This window comes from Natrix helvetica (genome assembly GCF_964273705.1).
Source record: "Natrix helvetica genome assembly, chromosome: 3".
Classification (NCBI taxonomy): Eukaryota; Metazoa; Chordata; class Lepidosauria; order Squamata; family Natricidae; genus Natrix; species Natrix helvetica.
The window spans coordinates 595,694-615,136 of NC_138549.1; the positions used below are offsets into that span (position 1 = coordinate 595,694).

A 19,443-nucleotide genomic window follows, 5' to 3' on the forward strand; every position below is an offset into this window, starting at 1 on the left:
AGTTCAAATGTGGTGTGTAATCTAAGTGCGTTACATAAAGAGAAACTACGGTATGGACGGAGGGAGGATTTAATGGTTTCTATATGAAGCCAATTTAGTAGTTTCCGTACTACTAAAATAGGCGATTGGCTTCCCGCAATCTTAACTTCTCTCTGTGTGCTGCTTCTTGTTGTTGTGTCTTCGGTGCATTCTTCCGTACACCTTCGATACAAGACGCAGGTCTGCAGCGTCTTTTGAGGGGTCGGAGTCCAGCTTCTTTAACGCCTTCTTCACGTTGATCAAGATTTTGCTGATCTTCTCCAGCACGGAAGGCCTCACCAGGTGCTCCCGGGTTCCATGTTGCTGAAGGACCCAAAGCACACCTGCGTCCTTCAACTGCCAAAAGCCATTGGGGAAAAGACAACACGGATTAAGAAAGAGCTGAAGTATTGGGGGCGGTGGGGGGGGGGGAGGGCATGAATTGTGTCGTTATAGCATCATTAATCCAGAATGTTAACAGTAAAGCTTCCTTCGTTCACGTTTTTTGCTTTTATCAGTCCGTACGCCTTCTTCCCAACCTCAGAGCTACCTCCTGACCCGGCTTGTTTGTTTTTTCTGCAACTCGGTTTTTCACACTGACCAAACGAAAGTCTTCCTTTTCAAAATAATTTGGAGTCCATTGAGAGCGAAGAATCTACTGCTGTGACCCTTCCAAGTGCCAGGTGAATGTTTAATAGTGAAATTCAGAAAACCGCAACACACATAACACAAAATTCAACAGTGGTTATAAAGTTAGGGAAGAAAAGCTAAACGTAATTGTGATTAAAAGCAGAGTGATAAGAAGAAGAAGAAAAAGACCCAGAAAATAACAAAATAAATTCAATTATTTTCATCCCAGGATTTTTTAAAAAGTTTATAAACAATATTCCATAAATGAAACGAGGCCCTTTTCAATACCACCTTATGAAATCCAGCCTTGTGATGATACAAAGAAACATCCAGAAATATTTCCATTTTAAACATGCAGTAAAGATCATTTTTCTCAGCCTCCTTCGTTGGTGGTGTGACTCCCTTGTCACATTATTTATTTATTATTCTATTCATTAAATGTACAGAGCCACCCAACTTACCCCGAGCACCGTACATTAAACCCCATTTTAAAAAGCCCCCCCCCAAAGCAGCAACCACCCAATCAAATCAGCCCCTTGATTGGTCCTGTTTCCACTTGGGTCCCATTGACAAAACCATATTTTCAGGGCCTTTTGGAGAAGCAACGGGGGGGGGGGGACTGTACTTCATGGGGAAGGATGTTCCATAAAGAAGGGGCCACCACCGAAAAGGCCCTCATTCATTCATTGGCCACCCACCTTTACACCATAGTGTAACTCTGAGCAGCTTACAGTTGCATATACAGTTAAAACATAAAAAACATTAAAAGGGACATTAAAACCAAGGACACAAGGGGAGGGGTGGGGGAGAATCTTTTATTATTCAATCCCCTCCATTGTGCCCTTCCACCACTGGAGCCCAAGCCAATTGACAGAACCACATCTTTAGACCGTTATGAAAAGAGAGGAGGGTTGGGGCCAACCTCACCTTGGGGGGAGGAGGGGAGATGTTCCAAAGGACAGGGACCAGAGAAGGCCCTCCTGGACCCCACCAGCCGGCAAACTCGGGCGGAGGGTACCCGCAGCTGGCCTCTTCTGCTGGCCCGAGTGGGATGGGCCGGTCCCAGGGGGTGAGACGGTCCCTCAAGTAGCCTGAGCCCCCACCATGGAGGGCTTGGCATGGGATGACCAAGACCTTGAATTGCACCAGGAAGCAGATGGGTAACGTTTCATGGTCCTCCCAGATGACGATCCCTTACCCGCCCTGCCTCCTGGTCCTTGGGAGCTGGGTGGGTGTAGTAGGAGGTAGGTTACCCCCTTTGCCCCTTGCAAGAGGGGAGTCCTTGGCCCTTCCTATGCAGACAGTCTAGATCTCCACCCATAAGCAACTTTGGATGTTGGTGAACCATCAAGAGAAATTGCCCCCAAAAGTCCAGCCCCACTTACTTTCAGCCGCGCCCCAACGTTGAGGTGGAGACAGTCATGAACCTTTGTAAATGTGAGGAAAATCTGATCTTGGGCTTTAATTTTAACCTGGATATAAACATTGAGTTGAAGGCAGATGGGCTGGAAAGGAGGGGCGTGAACGTGGCCCTCGGGGCCCCACCAGTTCCAGAACTTCTGCCGTTGGCCTTGCTTGCCAAAGACAGAGCCGTTGCAGAGGTCCAGGTGCAGCCTGAGACAAGAAAAGCGAAATTAAGCAGGAAGGAAGGTGTGTTTGGGATCTCTAGTGGGGAAAGGAGGCACCCAGCCCCAAAACTGCTCAAGTTAGAATAATGTTGCGCTGCCTCCGTTGTTTTTATGTTTTATGACATATGCCGCTCCCTGGAACTTGTTGAGATGGTGGCTATAGAAATCAAATAATGAAATGCGTCTAGCTGGCGTTAGGCCAGTCACTCCCTCTCTGGCCCAGGAACAGCCAGCCATTCCTAAACCAAAACCTTGCCCGGAAACTGCGGGGAGTTTATTACTTACATCTTCCATAAAAAGCTTTGCAGACGTTTGAAATGGTTGCAAGTAAATGGTGCATCATTTTGCTGAAAACATGACATCTGTGTGCTCCACGTTAGGAAGATTTTAAAAAACCCAATATTTTTGGCTCTCAAAGCTTTGCTCCTTTTCACAGGCAATATGTGCAAATGTAGTCATAACCACCCATGATCACAATCCAAACCATCTGAATTCTGATTAAGATTTATACAGGTAGCCCCACTTCTTTAGTAACCATCCCAAGTTGCAACCGCGCTGGAAGAAGTTATAAGGGTGGTTATAAGTTGGGGACCCCCTGACCCTTCCAGAACGCCTCAGGATGCGGAATAATCGGAGCCTGATCAGCAGGAAGCACGCGAAGCCAGTGAGGATATTTCCCTTCAGTCTTTTCCTCGCGTTGCCCTGTTGGAGGCTGCTTAAAGCTCTTCCTCTCCTTACCTGAGCCTTTCTTTCTGCTGGTCATGTGCCGCCTGGCCCTGGTTGGTGAAGAAGGCCAGAGGCTCCTGGTACTTGCTGTCCTCTAGGATGCTGTAGGTGAACTGGGTCTCCCTCAGGTAAGTAATGAGGATGGCAAGGCGGCCTGACGGGTAATTGAGAAGGAGCTAAGGAAGGATATGGTTTTTTTGGGGGGGGCAGGGGGCAGGTATATTGCAATATTATAGACTTAGCAGCATAGTCTTCATTTTGGTAAATTTTTATTTATTTTTATCGACAAAACTATTCCTGGATAGACCAAAGCTTTATGGAAGAGCCCAGCAGCAAATGCAGAAGTGGCCATTGACTGGAGAAGGCCCTCAAAAGAGAGTCATCCTGGCTTTCTTTCCACCAAGCCAAGAGTTCATCACACCCACACCTAGGGGTCATGAGGAATTGCCCCCCACCCAGCAGGGCTCACCGGGCCTCCCTCTGCTCCCTTTGACAGGTTCCACGTGGCGCTGGTGTCCCCCCCAGAGGAAGGACCTTTGAGCCAAGCCCTCTCCAAACCATCCCTTCACTCTTTCTCTACGTCAGGGGTGTCCAACCTTGGCGACTTTAAGACTGGTGAACGTCAACTCCCAGAATTCCTTGGCTGGGAATTTCCCAAGCCTTAAAGCCGCCAAGATTGGACACACCCCCCTCCCCTAAATGACATTTATTGGTGGATATTAGACTTGGCCCGTTCCATCCGGAAAAAGAAGGAAGAATATTTTTCCATCGTGATAGTATCTTTTCACAGGCTTGGAAGGGTGGCAAAGCTGAGGAAGAAAGCAGAAAAAACAGGAAAGGCAAAGGAGGTCTTCCGAAAAATGGCACACGCATGTGATCGCATGACCTCCCTGCACAGCCACTGAAATGAAAAGGAATTTTATCTCTCTCTCTCTCTCTCTCTTCCCCTCCCTCTTTCTCTCTCCAATTTCTTTGGTCTCAGATATGACAGTTTTAGGCTTCTGAACCGCCAGAGCCTTGGCCATCCATAGAAGTTGAAGAAATAAATAACACAAGAAAGTTAAACTTCAAGAAATGGATATTTAGGATGAAAATAAGGCAGCCGTTCAAGAGATAAGATACGGGGAGACAGAGGTTCCCTGGAATTAATCAGTTACCTCATAACTAGTAGGAATCAGTTACATGGAAACAAGAGATGGATGCAAAAATCCAGATGACCACTAGATAGTAGCAGAGTTATTTTTCTAGTGGCTTCTGAGTTATTGAAACCCAGAAGTGGAAATGGTAGACTGGAGGGCAGGGCCTCTGCCTCTTCCACTGGTTGGCATAGAAAAGAGATCTCTGCCATGGGTTTCTTTTTCTTTTTCTTTTTGCAGAAGCCTTTTGGAACTGGAGACCCACATTGGCCAAGGGTTCTTATGTCCCCCCCCCCCCCCCGGATTAGGAGGACGAGTCTGAGAGAGCCCAGCTGCCAGAAAGGAGCAGGAAGAGCCCGGCTGGTGTCCATCCCCACTCAGCCACCGGAGCTCCCTGAGGGACTTGGTCCCTTCCTCTCTCCCAGGGCCATGGGGGCGGAGGGGGAAGCTCTCCCAAGGCTCCCGGGGGCTCCTGGGCCAAGAGGCTGGGCAGAAATCAACCAAGTGCGTGTGTGTGTGTGTGTGTCAGAGGAAGCCCACAGCACTTTATGTTTCTAGGGAGCCAAAGAAAAAGGATGGAGGGGATTCCCTCCACTTTCCCAATGAGCCTGAGGTCACTAAGTGAGCTCCCTGTACCCCTATTGAGAGCCACCTACCTTCAATTGCTCCGCTCTGAATTCCAAGTCAATCTCCAGGAGCTCTTTGGGTTCTGGAAGCCGTTTCTTTAGGATGGGGGCTTTCGGTTGGGGTGGGTGCTCTGATAATTTGAAATTAATTTTGGTGCCTGAAATACGTTGAAGAGCAGACGAAACCGTTTAGAACGTCAGCAGGGATTGCAGGGGATTTGTCTGCTTTTGCCAAAGGGAAGAGGGAAGAGGCTTCCTCCTCCTGGCGCTTTTCTGGGGAGGCAGAGGAGGAAGGCCCCATTTGGAGGCATGAGCCGGGGGGGGGGAGGGGGAAGTTAGGGGCTCCGGACGGCTATACTCACATGGGCCAAAGTTGATGTATTGCATAAATATCTCTCTGTATCGCTCGATGCCCCGCTCTTCTAACCTAGGAGTAAAATAGTTGGAAATAAGCCACCCGTAGGCGAACTGCAAGGCGTTTATGCCCTAAAAGCAGCCGAAGGAAATGGGCATCACAGAAGTCCATCCGATCCGTCAACAAGGCAGGTCAGAGAAAGCAGACGGCTCTCGGTTTTCCTACTGAGCCAAAGAAACAAAGAGGGGCTTTGGGACCCCTCCCCATCTTCCTTTATCCGAAGGTCTTTTCATTCAGTAGGAATACGGTCCTTGGCAAACCTCAGTCTCCCACAACTGGGCTGCAGTTGGCCTGGACGTCCGCTTCCCTCCACACGTTTGCAGCCCTGAGCTGATATCAACATGGCCCGTTTATTTAAAAGGGCCCTTCCCCAGGACCCTGTTTCTTAGGCAGGCTATTCTGACCTGGCCGGACTTAAATGTGGCCACGCCCAGGGCTTTATTTTGGAATTGGGGCTGCCTGACAAAGTCACACTAAGATGGGGGGAAATATTTTGCAGGGCAGGGTGGAAATGAAGCATTCGGTGTGGGCTGCAAGAACCTAAATGACCGCTGGAGGGCAGCAGGGAGCTAAGAGCTTCGGAGAGGCGGCTGGGACAACGTTGCTTACTCTTCTATTAGCATCCTTTTAGTCCTGCTCTCCATCTTTGTAACGGACAGTCGGCCATGAGGACGGATGTCGATTTCGCTGCCTCGCCTCTCCATCAGCTCCTCTATCACATACTGGAAAACCTCTTTGTAGGTCCTGCAACACAGAAACTACAAAGGAGCCCAGGGGTCAGAGAAGGGAGGAGGGCCGCCACGAGCCCCGCTTAGGTCTGCCATTGGCCTTTCGGCATGCCGTAATCTCCGGGAGCGAATACGCTGGTTTCGTACCCTAATGTGGCTCATGGGAGCCTCGCGGTTTCTCTTTTAAACCGGAAAACCTTTGATTGACCCAAGGGCTTAACTGAAGGGCCTTCTCCGCTTGGTCAACGCGAGCCCTCTGCCTCTGCACTGCGGCTGAGAGCCGGGTCCTCCAGAACTGCTTTCCTGGATGTTTTCTACCCTGGGGCTGATGTTCTCCCGGACGGGGATTTCCCTAGAGGTCTAGATCTTACTTTTCATGGTCTCTTCAGCCATCCCTGGTCAAGAGTCCCAGTGGAGCTGCTAATATGCACTTACTTTATATATCTGTATATAATATATTCACACACGTTGATCTATTGCCTTCGATCCCATGGACTCTAGGCAATATGCAGATCATCCTCATCTTTTAAGGACCCCATAATCCCTTGCAGGCTGGAGTCTGGGCAACTGAATGGAGCTAGCACAGGGTTTTCATGGCTGGGTGCCCTTCCCTGTGGCCAATGCTGAGTTTTGTTCAGCAGATATACATTCTCAGTGTCTAGGCAATGTACAGATGCCATGGATAATGAAAAGGAGCATGCAAAGGCAAAAATGAGGATCAGCAGTTTTAGCTCTGCTCACTTTCTAGAGCTAACAAACAGCTCCGTCCGCTTCTTCCTTCTTTGTTGTTCCACTTAGTGAAAGAAATAGTAGCACACAACAATCAGCAAATGCTTTAAAAGCAAATTTCAAATTTGAGGAATAATTACAGAGGGTAAAGGCTGTTTATTAGTTTTAATTGTGGGTGATGTGATTTCCCCCCTAATGCGTCTAATGTGGCACAGACTTCTTATATATAAAGTTTTTAGGAAGGTGTCATATTTTATGGTTATTTTTTTTTTTAGTCCATTGTTTTGCATTGACATTCCTCCTCAATTGAAAACATGATGTCTAGTATCATAGGTATTTCTGCTTGCCCGAGTCCTGATGAGGCATGGCAGTATAAAAACGTAGTTAATACACATTTCAATTTTAAGTGCCTTAAGTGCTTAGGATTATGTACACCCAGAATTTTTTAAATCTTGCTTAACATTAATTATGGTAATAGGAATCATGTTACAGACAGATATGCAAATACGAATTTCCACTCAAGGAATAAAAATTGCACAATCCTTCTCTTACATAAAGTACAGGCAGGGCTGAAGTTACAACCGTCATGGAGTCTGCCCCTCACGGTCGTAACTTTGGATGGCTAGAAAACGAGTCAGTCATGCGATTGACCTGATTTTATGACCTTTTTTGCAGCAGTCATTAAGTGGATCAATAAACTGCGAATGGGCGTGGTTTTACCAAAAACTGGAAATAAACACTAATTTTCAACAGAACCACCATAAAGATGACTAGAGGAGGATGCAAATGGCACGGACGTGGCTGGGTTGCCGAGTGCCCAAAGGGGGGACTGTCAGGACCTTGAATCTGAATGGTAAGTCGCCCCACCTCCCAGGTAGCTCCGTCAGAACTTAGACTGGTCACTAAGCGATCGGCTGTAAGCCAAGGGCCACCTGTGTCTCTCTACCTGTCGCCCAGTGGTGAACAAAGGTTTTGAAAGCCAATGTGCGCGATTTTGTCTCCTCCAAAAATAAGGATCCTACAGAGAAGCTGTAGATGCCATTAGCAATGGGTATTTTGACCGTTTTCTATGGTATTAGCTTTCCTCCAAAGTCTTATCAGGGGAAACCCGGTTCTTTGTGCAATCGGTTCATTAGGAAATCAGGGAGATTCAGAAAGAAAGACCTACTTGCTCCATCTCCTCTGGCTTCTCCTGCAGCTCCTCTGGGGTCGGCAAAGGCTTCAGGAGGGAGTTGCAAAACTCACAGTGACCCATCAGGCACAGATCGGTGACCGGATGGTCCTCAAAGACACAAAGGCATTAATCTTTTCCCCTCAGACTGAATCAACGGTGAGGAAGTTTCCCAGGTGAGCTTCCTCTACACAGCTCATCCAGCGGACCTCCTCCGTGAAAATCACGGATCTCCTTCAGCAGGAACCTGGCATTCACCTGGCTGGGTGGGAAAGCAGTGGGAGTTGTGGCTGAGTCAGGAGGGTCTCCTTTCCCTTCTGTCGGTGTACATAGAGGGGGAGACCTTGGAGGAAACACCCGGCAACCATTAGCAAAATAGGAAGATATCCCTGAACATCAGGAGGCGGTGAGGAGGAAGAAACCAAGGATTGCCCCTCCCTGACTGGTGCAAATGGGAGAGAAGGGGACACAGGCAGGAAACGCTGCAACTGCACTTTTAGCCAAAGGGGCTACTGCAGTAACAAGACCTGGCCGTCACTGAAGGGAGGCGGAGGAAGGAGCCGGTGGATCAATGCTTATTGGAAATGGGAAAGGGATCTGCCTGAGACTTGGCTCCCAGAGTTTGGTGGGCTTCAGGCTCCAGGCGGCACACTCCTCTCCCCTCCTTTGACACGGCTGCCCCCAAAGGGCCCATGGAGGGGAGCAACCGTGACCGCAGAGGAGCAGGAGGAGGAGCGGGGGGATGCTGCTACTTCCAGATGAAAGCCAAAGGGAGTGCAGGCTTTGCCTACATTGAATTAAAGTGTGGTAGAAAAGCTGCACGGCCAGGCTCACACTGGCAGGGCCCACTTTTGAAGGGGGCAGGGTACCACGGTTGCAGAGTCCTTCCCTGGCAGAAGAGGCAAGCCAAAAGGGGGTGTCATCTGCTCAAGCCCCCTCAGAGAGACTGCTGGGCATTGCCTGCCCACAATCAGCGGGTCCTTGCAGAAGAGCTGAAGAATCAAGAGCCTCTCAGTTGCACCCAGAGACATCCTGCTCCTCTTCTCTACGAACCCCCCCCCACACACACACCTTCATTGGCATCATTACTCTAACTTTTATTACTCTGTTGCTTTGCGTGGACACCGAGAGCTTCTGCACTGGAGACAAACCCCTTGCCTGCCTTATCACCCTTGGCCAAATAAACAATATTCTTATCCTGTCCCATCCCCTCCCATCACATCCTTCTGTTCTGTTCTGTTCTGTTCTGTTCTGTTCTACTCTATACTCTACTCTACTCATGTGGGATGCTCTCTTCTATTCCCAAATAATTGATTCCCCACTTGATTCTGGGACACTGTTTATTAGCGTTCAGTGAGACTCCTTTAACCTGTTATTTTCCCCATTTACTAGCCATATAAATTCTCTTAAATAAAATAAAAAATAAATCATTTTCTGGGGCTTGGTTGGTATGCCATTTCTGAATTATTTGGAATCTTGATTTAAAATGTTGGATTTTCTTAAACCTCAGATTTAACTCTTTGGATAATTTTGCAGAAGGAAACCCTCGCGTCCCCTTTCCATGCAAAAAGCTTTGAATTTGTGTTATTTTTATCTGCTATAAATATCCCGAGTTTGCATCAAAAGCTGGATAATCCTGTTTCTTGGGAAGAAATAAGAAATCTGAAATCTCACCTCATCTTCGATAAAAGACTTCCTCTTCTCCTCCTCAGTGGTGCTTTCTTGAGGTTGGCAATGCAATGTGTGAAAGGGATTTCATTAGGGGAAAAGGGGGGGGAGACAAAAGTTAGTCCCCATAGAAGAGAAACCCACCCCCCACGTTTGCAAGCAAACATCCAAGCTCAGATAGCAGCAAAGACTCCAAAATTAATCTTTTTTCCACAAAAGAACAAACCGGGTGAAACAAGACATAGAAACTACCTAGGAAAAATCCTGAATAAATGAGACTCAGACTTACAAAACCTAACTGTGAAAAAAGACCCACCAAAAGCAATGAGAAATAATGACCAATATAGGTATCTGAACACTTAGCCCTGGAAAAAATATAACTTAGAAAAACCCATAAAAGTACATCGACCTCTTCTTTGGCTCTGGACGGACGATCTGATTCTTAGGCACAGGTGTTTGCACCTCTATCATACGCACATTCCTAGACTAGCCATTACAGATGTTGTTGCCTATGCTTTGGTTCTCCTCCATGGCCATTTTAAGACTCCCAAGGCTGGCTGGGGAATTCTGGGAGTTGAAGTCCACACCTCTTAAAATGGCCACGGTGCAAAAACACCACTCTAGCATATAATATGCTGTGATTTATAAAGCAAAGCTTGGATGGGGTGCTTTCTGCTGGTACTCTGGAAGGCAGGCTGTCAGGCCTGCAGCCGTTCTTTCTTTTGGATCTTTGGCCTGCCACCCTTCCTATTATTCTACTGTGAATTTTCTATGGTGGGAAAATGGGAGGGGGCATTGTATGGAGTTAGATGCTATGTAGCCATAACAACATTCTTTCTAGAAAGCCAAGGTCATCCTTTGTCTCTGCACCTCTGCCCCTGACAGTGGCAGTGGGAGGTTGACATGGCAGTGGGAGGTTGGACCATGGGATGGACTTGTGGGTGTGGGGATGGAAGATCTTGAACGTTCAACTGCGGGGATGGGGGAAACCGGGAAGCTTTCAGATTCGGGTTTTCCCAGATGTGCCAACATGGCTCTCTTCATAAATGGGAACTTTGAGCAATACTTTGCCTCGGACTCTGATTTAATTTTGGATTCTATTTGGATAAGCTGCCAGAGGAGTAGAGAAAGCCCCCTTCTCTCCTGCAAGCCCTTCGGTCGTCTCCTTCCTGCTGTCTTGTCTTGAAATGCCAGGGATGAGTTCACTGATTTTTAGGTCATAACTTAGTCTTAATTTACAGGTACAGGAAAAAAACCTGCAAAAGTTTGCAGAGACAAACAATTGAGGAGCCTTTGCCGTTTCGTTTCTGTGCCGAACTCCTGAGGGTTTCAGAGGAACTTTAAAACAGGTAGTCCTCAAATTACGATTGTTCATTTAGTGACTGTTCAAAGTTACAACAACAATGAAAAAAGTGACTTATGACCACTTTTCAGCGTCCCCAGGGTCACACGATCAAAGTGGGCAACTGACTTGTATTTATGACGGCTGCAGTGTCCTGGGATTACGTCAGGGGTGGGTTCCTGCCGGTTCTAATCTCTTCTATAGAAGAGTTTCCACAAATCTACAGTGCCGTTTAGAACCGGTTGCAGCTCCCTCCCCCCGCCCGTCCGCACACCATCAAGATGAAGAGCGAGAGGAGGAATTCTGGGAGTTGAAGTCCACAAGTCTTAAAGCTGTCAAGTTTGAACACCCCTGGGGGTTTTTTTTCTAAAGGGTTAGGGGTGCAAGGGTCTTGTCACTGGACAGCTTTTAAGACTTGCGTGCTTCAAATGTCAGAGTTTCTGAGCCAACATTTTGGTTGCGAAGCAAGAGCGTTGTTAAGTGAGTTTCACCACATTTTACAAGATGGCCATGCCCACCCAATCACATGGCTGGCAAGCCACTCCCACCCGGTCACATGGCCGGAAAGCCACTCCCACCCAGTCACATGGTCAGCAAGCCACTCCCACAAAGCAGGCCACACCTACAGAAGAGGTTCTAAACATTTTTGAAACCCACCATTGGATTACATGGTCCCCTTTGGCCACTTTCTGACCAGTTGAGGTGGAAGATAGGTTCACTTAACAGCCGTGTTACTAACTGAACAAGGGCAGTGATTTGCTTAACTGCTGTGGCAAGGAAGGCCGTAAAATGGGGCAAAACTCGCTTAACAACTGCCTCACTTGCAAAGAGGTACTTTGGGCTCAATTGTGGCCGTAAATCGAGGACTACTTGTAGAAGATAGCATACCAGTCTCCAGCTCGGTCTCAGATGTTCCTTCCTCTGCTGCATGATGCAATGTTTCTGCTGAATAACAACAACAACAACAACAGAACACAACTGTCGTCCTGAACAGATATCAGCCTTCAAGAGACCCCACATAGGACCCTCCAGGTACATGAAAGGTGGCTGGAGAAGCAACACCAGGGAAGAATTCAGGATGGACCTACAAGGCAGGGGGATTACTAACGAGTGCAGGGAGGTTGGTTTAACAAAGGCCTCGGCATGGGGTCCTTCCCCTGCATGGGGTCTTCTCTCTTCTCCCTGCTTCCCCCCCGTGATGCTCACGGATGACCTGGGGACAAGGGAAGGCCTGCCTCTTCCGTCCAGAGGGGGAATTCTCAAGAAAAGAACTTTGTTATAGCTTTCAAAATGTAGCAGAAGCTGCTTCATCTTTAGCCCATTTGAACTGGTTCCCTTTAGGGTAAGACAGGGGGCAGGGGGCCGAACCAAATACTTTTCCAATTCGCCATGGATAGATAGAGTTTAAACTCTATCTATCGAGGATTTGGACAGGTTACATGGACGTCTGCAACCCACCACATGTTTATTGGACCCGTGTCCCTCCTGGCTTGTACTGGCATCCTGGGAGGTTACGCGCGACTGGCTCCTGGGCCTAGTGAACGCTTCGTTGGGTGAGGGGTTTCTGCCGGCCGCCTTGAAAGAGGCGGTTGTGAGGCCCCTGCTCAAGAAGCCTTCCCTGGACCCAACGGATCTAGTCAATTATCGTCCAGTCTCCAACCTTCCTTTTTTAGCGAAGGTTGTAGAGAGTGTGGTGGCACAACAGTTTCCACGTCACCTGGAGGAGAATGATTATCTAGACCCGCGCCAGTCCGGCTTCCGACCCGGGCACAGCACGGAGACGGCCTTGGTCGCGTTGGTTGATGATCTCTGGAGGGCCAGAGATAGGGGTTGTTCCTCTATCCTGGTCCTATTAGATCTCTCGGCGGCGTTCGATACCATCGACCATGGTATCCTGTTGCACCGGCTAGAGGGGCTGGGAGTCAGGGGCACCGTTTTACGGTGGTTTGGCTCCTACCTCTCTGGCCGGACGCAACGTGTGTTGGCAGGGGAGCAGAGATCGACCCAGAGCCCCCTCACATGTGGGGTGCCACAGGGGTCGGTGCTCTCGCCTCTCCTGTTCAACACATACATGAAACCGCTGGGCGAGATCATCCGTGGTTTTGGGGTGGGATATCATCTGTATGCTGATGATACTCAGCTATACATTTCCACCCCAAACCACCCCAATGAGGCCGTTGAAATGATGTCCCGGTGTTTGGAGGCCGTACGGGTCTGGATGGATGGCAACCGACTAAAACTCAACCCTTCCAAGATGGAGTGGCTGTGGCTTCCGGCCTCCCGGTTCAACCAGTGGCTTCCATCTCTGGCCATTGGGGGCGTGCAACTGGCCCCCATGGAACAGGTGCGCAATTTGGGCGTCCTCCTGGATGCCCGGCTGTCCATGGATGACCATGTAACAGCCGTGGCAAGGGGGGCGTTCCATCAGGTTCGCCTGATGTGCCAATTGCGCCCCTTATTGGACCGGGATGCCCTACGCACAGTCACCCATGCGCTAGTGACGTCTCGCCTGGACTACTGCAATGCTCTCTACATGGGGCTTCCCTTGAGATGCACTCGGAGACTGCAGTTGGTCCAGAACGCGGCCGCGCGGGTGATTATGGGGAGGACTAGATACTCCCCTGTAACACCTCTCCTGCGTGAGCTGCACTGGCTTCCTGTAGTCTACCGTGTGCGTTTCAAGGTTTTGATTATGATCTTTAAAGCGCTTCATGGCACAGGACCTAGTTACATGCAGGATCGCATCCTGCCCCATACATCCCTACGACCAATCCGCTCACAGAGAGGGACTTCTTCGGGTGCCGTCCGCTAAACAGTGTCGGGGGGGCAACACCCAGGAGCAGAGCCTTCTCTGTGATGGGCCCAGCCCTGTGGAATGACCTCCCCCGTGACATCAGGATTATTTCCGATCTCCGCTCCTTCCGTGTACAGCTGAAGACCCACCTCTTTCAATTATCTGGCCTGGCTCAACCGTAATTTCTTTTTTCTTATTCCTCCTGACAGTCGTTTTAAATTTTTAAATTTTTTAAATTGTGTTATTGTAAATGGGATATTTTAATGGTGATTTTTAATTGTCTAAATGTGATGTAATTTGTTACCTCCTCCGTGCATGTATGTCTTTGTATATGTGTATGTTTATGTGTCTGTACATATGTTTTATGTTTTTTTTTTATGTTCTACTGTACGCCGCCCCGAGTCCTGTTTGGAAAGGGAGCGGCTAATAAATTCAAATTTATTATTATTATTATTATTATTATTATTATTATTATTATTATTATTATTATTATTATTATTATTATTATTATTATTAAACAGATGCTGGTCGCATTTGCTGACAATGGCTGACTTACTTACTTCCCTCCCTCCCTCCACAATTGGTTATTTTAATATTAAAATCTATTATATCTGTTAACATTTCTAAATCATTCCTAAATCCTAATGGGACTGGAACTGATACCACTCCAACTTCTGGAATATTAAGGAAATAGCACCATTTTTGCAACTTACTACCTGCTGTGGTCTCACTTTTCTCTTTTCCATCTGTGCTTCTCTGGTCCTTCGTTTCTATTTCTAAATGAGAGATATTAAGACAAGAATCAATGATTTATCAAGAGAATCGCCTTCATTTTGTCCCTCACCACACCCGAGGCCATCTGGCCAATCTAGGACCTCTGGGGAAGAGAAGCCACCTCTTCTCTGAATCGCTTTTCCTAACTGCAAGGAGACAGAGGAAGGGGCTCTGCCGACCCATCTTCAAAAAAGGAAGAAAAACAGATCCAGGAAACTACAGACCTATCAGCCTGACCTCAATACCAGGAAAGATTCTGGAAAAGATAATCAAGCAACGAATTAGCAAACACCTAGAAGCAAACAAAGTAATAGCCAAAAGTCAATTTGGGTTTGTCAAAAACAGATCATGCCAGACTAATCTTATTGCATTCTTTGACAAAGTGACAAAATTAGTGGACCAGAGGAATGCCGTCGATATAGTTTACTTGGACTTCAGTAAGGCATTTGATAAAGTAGACCATAACCTACTACTAGATAAAGTAGAAGAATGTGGGTTGGACAGCATCACCACCAGATGGATTCGTAACTGGCTGACCAACCGCACTCAACGTGTAGTCCTCAATAGAACTGCATCTACATGGAGGGAAGTATGCAGTGGAGTACCCTAAGGCTCTGTTTTGGGCCCAGGACTCTTCAACATCTTCATCAATGATTTGGATGAGGGAATAAATGGGGAACTCATCAAATTTGCAGATGACACCAAGCTGGCAGGAAGAGCCAACACTCCAGAAGACAGGCTTAAGATACAGAAGGATCTTGACAAACTTGAACATTGGGCACTATCTAATAAAATGAAATTCAGTGGTGAAAAGAGTAAGGTTCTACATTTAGGCAAGAAAAACGAAATGCACAGGTACAGTATAGGTGGTACCTTGCTCAGTAGTAGTAACTGTGAAAGGGATCTTGGAGTCCTAGTGGACAACCATTTAAATAGGAGCCAGCCGTGTGCAGCAGCTACCAAAAAAGCCAACACAGTCCTAGGCTGCATCAACAGAGGGAGAGAATCAAGATCACGTGAAGAGTTAATACCACTTTATAATGCCTTGGTAAGGCCACACTTGGAATACTGCATTCAGTTTTGGTCACCACGATGTAGAAAAGATGTGGAGACTCTAGAAAGAGTGCAGAGAAGAGCAACAAAGATTATTAGGGGACTGGAGACTAAAACATATGAAGAACCGTTGCAGGAACTGGGTATGTCTAGATTAGTGAAAAGAAGGACCAGGGGAGACAGGACAGCAGACTTCCAATATCTTAGGGGTTGCCACAAAGAAGAGGGAGTCAAACTATTCTCCAAGGAACCTGAGTGTAGAACAGGAAGCAATGGGTGGAAACTAATCAAGGAGAGAAGCAACTTAGAACTGAGGAGAAATTTCCTGACAGTTAGAACAATTAATCAGTGGAACAGAAATTGCCTCCAGAAGTTGTGAATGCCCCAACACTGGAAGTCTTTAAGAAGATGTTGGATAGCCATCTGTCTGAAATGGTATAGGGTTTCCTGCCTAGGCAGGGGGTTGGACTAGAAGACCTCCAAGGTCCCTTCCAACTCTGCTATTGTATTGTATTGACCCCCTGTTTCCTTGCCCCCAGCAACCCCCTCCTTGGAAGCCCAGCCCCTCAGCCCAGCTTCCTCCAGAACCTACTCAGCATGCTGGAGTCTTCGGAGCTGACCGAGTAGCTCCATTCAGTCTGAGTCTCCAAATCAGCAACTTCCCGTTTTCTGCAAGGAGGTAAAACAAATTCTGGAAGAATTTTCCTATCAGGAAGCATGTCACAAATGCTTGCCTCTTAGCAGAGGGACTATTTACCTAACTGCTGTAATAATTTATACTCACATGAAATTATGATAAAGAAGTGTACATAATTATTAAGTAACAAATTTCACCAAAATACATTTTTACAAATCCATGAATCAACTAAAAATGTCACCATCTTGTCTACAAAGCAGCTGATACTAGTTAGCTTACCTTATGCCAGAAGGAGCCAGTCTGAAATATCAAATCAATCTGGAGCAATTGAAGCTCCAAAAGCTTTTCCATAATCAATTATTTTATTTATTAAATGTATATGCCACCTATCTTGCTATCCAATTATAAATGGGGGGGACTTCAATTGCACTGTTGTGGGTATTGTCTTTGACTTTGTTTTCCTTATTTTGCAGATATGACACTTAAATATATATAACTCGATAATATTATCAAGTATATGATGTAAGCAGAGGAAAAAATGATGCATAATAGTGTTTATTGTCTATTGCATTTCAGAATTACTTTATCTGCAAATGTTTTCAAAATGCTTAGACAAATATATTAAATCCATTTCACAAAAATAAATTGTTAAAATATATATATAAGTGTACATTCTTGGAGGCAAGGCCATTGAAAACAGCTGAAAATATATTTTGAATTCATTAATTCATTCTCTATATTATGAATCTGTCAAATCAGAGTGTGTTCCTATAATTATGTTGGTAACAATGCCAAAATAAATTGCTCTATTTCTACCTAACCTCCTAACCCATGATATTAGTTACACCCTATATAACTTCTAAATCTTCCAAATATCAAAAATGAAAAAAGAAATAGGAAAGAGAACAATTGAATACAATTCTGCCTCTCTCTTGGTTGTAAGGATAAAAAATATCAAATGAATGCTGTCCTTCACTTGCTTACATTCTTGCACTGGTGAATTGGAGCCACTAGATGGCAGCATACACTGACTAGATAGTTCCGTGTTTCTTTGCTGCCATCTACTGAGTGTCTGAATTTTTGCAGATCTGGTTGCCCTATTTAACTAATTGTTTTTTAGATAGACAAATAGTGCAATTCCTGCTATTGGAAAGAATGTGTTTGAAATAGGGAGAAATGCCTCTTACTTGGGTGACTGAGTTTCAGGAACTGAAGCTGACATAGGTCTTGTCTGCAAATCTACACGGAGGGAGGGGAAAAAAGCTTTTTAAAATCATAATAAAAGTGGGAAAGTTGCTTTTATCAGCTCTACAAGGTACAGTACAGGATTAGCAACTAATTTGTAACTAAATCCTCAAATACATTAAAGTTGTCACATTTGATGTTTGTTTATGTGGAAAGTTATCACCCAGCCCTCTCCCAGAAAAATGAAATATCCTAGGAAATATTGAAATGGCAGAATATTTCCCTGGATGTGAAAAGGAAGAAACATGTTTTATAAAGAGAGAATAGCTCCTTGTAGCTTCTTGCCTCCACCCACTTTGTCAATGGGCCATTAAGGTGGCCAAGCCAGTCCCTTTACATAATAGAGAGTTCTCCCCTTCAGCTCCAGGGGGATGGGATTAAGGCATGATAATATTGGCCCTTTACCCAACTCCCCACATGGCATCAGAGAACTCAACCAAACCTGGATTCAAAACACAGCCTAGAGAGTTGCCCCTGCATGACCCCATGGGAGTCTGACAACCAATCAGAAGACAAGATCAAGATCAAAGGCCAGAGAGGGCATAAAACCAGGGACTCAGCATCTCAGTCCTTCCTTCCCTTCTTCTCCACCAACACTGAAGCATGTGATCACCTTTTCTGTTCAGGACTCAGGCCATGTGGTCCTGTCCACCATTAAAACCATCTTTCCAAGCAGCCTCCATGTCTCCAGTGTCTTTTTCCCCACTTGGAGCCGAACTCAGAATTTATTGGTTAGATGGGTTTTTTTGTAATGAGAATTTAAATCAATTTACTTAATGCATTCCAGAATATTTCATGTCAGGGATTATGACTTGCATTGTGTCTGTGCAAGACATTTGATATGTGTCCTTATCAAGGGGACAAGGATAGGCGCCTTGCAAGCTGCAGACCTCAGAGACACATAGAATGTTTTGGGGGGACAGATGGATTTCAGTCCCTACTGAGGAAAACGCCATATCCCATTATCACTTCCTTGACTTAGACCAATCCATCTCCAGATGCTTTTAACCTTTAAAATAATATTTAGTTAGGGTTAGGGTTAGGATATACAGGGCACAGGTTGAACAGTTTATGGAAGAAGCTCACGGAATGCACTTCCAGGCAAACATAAAGAAAATAATCTACAACTACCTTTTCCTAAAGTTTGATTCGCATTTTTTGGGTAACCTTCACGAAGAACTCTTGATTCCTCTTCATTTGACACTGCCTGCTCCCTGCTCCCCTCCGCCTGGCTGCCACTCTCGTTCAAAAAGCGATTACTTTCTGCAATATATGTTTCTATCGACCACTGAGCAAGATCCGTTCTAGCCACAGGCTTCTCCTCCTGATGCTTTCTGACATTTTCCACGGTGAGGAGAGAGCTGGAAAGTTTGCTACCCTCTGGCTTGGGTGTGGGATCTGGGGAGGATTCTGAAGGCAACTGGTTTTTGCTACCAGTGTTTGTGAGGTTTGGGGTCTTCGACATTTTTCCAGGGCATGAAACAAGACTGTTTTCTGAAAGGAAAAAGCATTGCTATATTATTTCTTCAATTAAGATAAATGCGCTTTTCTAAGAAATCATGCAATATTTGATTCAATATTATTATATTTGTTTAGTGCTATTTTTGAACTCAGACTTAGCCTTGAGCACCAAAGATTCCAGAAGATGTTATAAAATACATCCGACTGATCTTCAGCAAGTTTTATATTCACTTTCTGGAACTCTGGGTTAAACGTCTTCACATCACAGGCTTCAGAGCTGAAACAGGGTGCATATAACGCCATCAAAATTGGCTTTTTCACAGATTGTACCAATAAAAGAATTCTGTTATGGGGTACTTGATCTCCTGTGTTTGCTGGAGGACACAACCAAGGTATGAGTTATAAAGCTGGTCAGCATATTCTTTATTATTAACCTTCCCCAAAGGGAACAAGAATGGAAGGGAAGCAAAGAAACGTAGGGTTTCAGCCCCAGTGTGATTATGCTGTCCAAACTGGATAGTAAAACAACAGAATTGGAGGTCGGAATCCATACTGCAGAGGTGGCTGGGAAATTCTGGGACTTCAAGTCCACAAGTCTTAAAGTTGCCAGGTTTGGGGACCTCCCAGGGTGGGATTACCCTAACTCTCTTTCATAATTCCCT

At 46.2% G+C, this 19,443-nt stretch overlaps 2 protein-coding genes across 2 annotated transcripts; both read right to left on the minus strand.

Moving 5' to 3' along the window:
* Positions 1 to 81: 81 nt before the first annotated feature.
* Positions 82 to 3,440, minus strand: ERICH6B (glutamate rich 6B; the record flags this gene model as incomplete). The annotated part of the gene is made up of 4 exons (XM_081948159.1): positions 82 to 375; positions 2,034 to 2,262; positions 3,015 to 3,156; positions 3,428 to 3,440. The coding sequence occupies 4 exons, from the start codon at positions 3,438 to 3,440 to the stop codon at positions 142 to 144; spliced, it is 618 nt and encodes a 205-aa protein (XP_081804285.1). The 3' UTR covers positions 82 to 141.
* A 270-nt stretch (positions 3,441 to 3,710) lies between these two features.
* Positions 3,711 to 7,987, minus strand: LOC309390233 (uncharacterized protein). Its single transcript, XM_081949382.1, has 5 exons — positions 7,805 to 7,987; positions 5,789 to 5,937; positions 5,127 to 5,191; positions 4,795 to 4,922; positions 3,711 to 3,811 (listed from the first exon to the last, which is right to left on the minus strand). The coding sequence occupies exons 1-5, from the start codon at positions 7,889 to 7,891 to the stop codon at positions 3,722 to 3,724; spliced, it is 519 nt and encodes a 172-aa protein (XP_081805508.1). The 5' UTR covers positions 7,892 to 7,987; the 3' UTR covers positions 3,711 to 3,721.
* Positions 7,988 to 19,443: the final 11,456 nt, after the last annotated feature.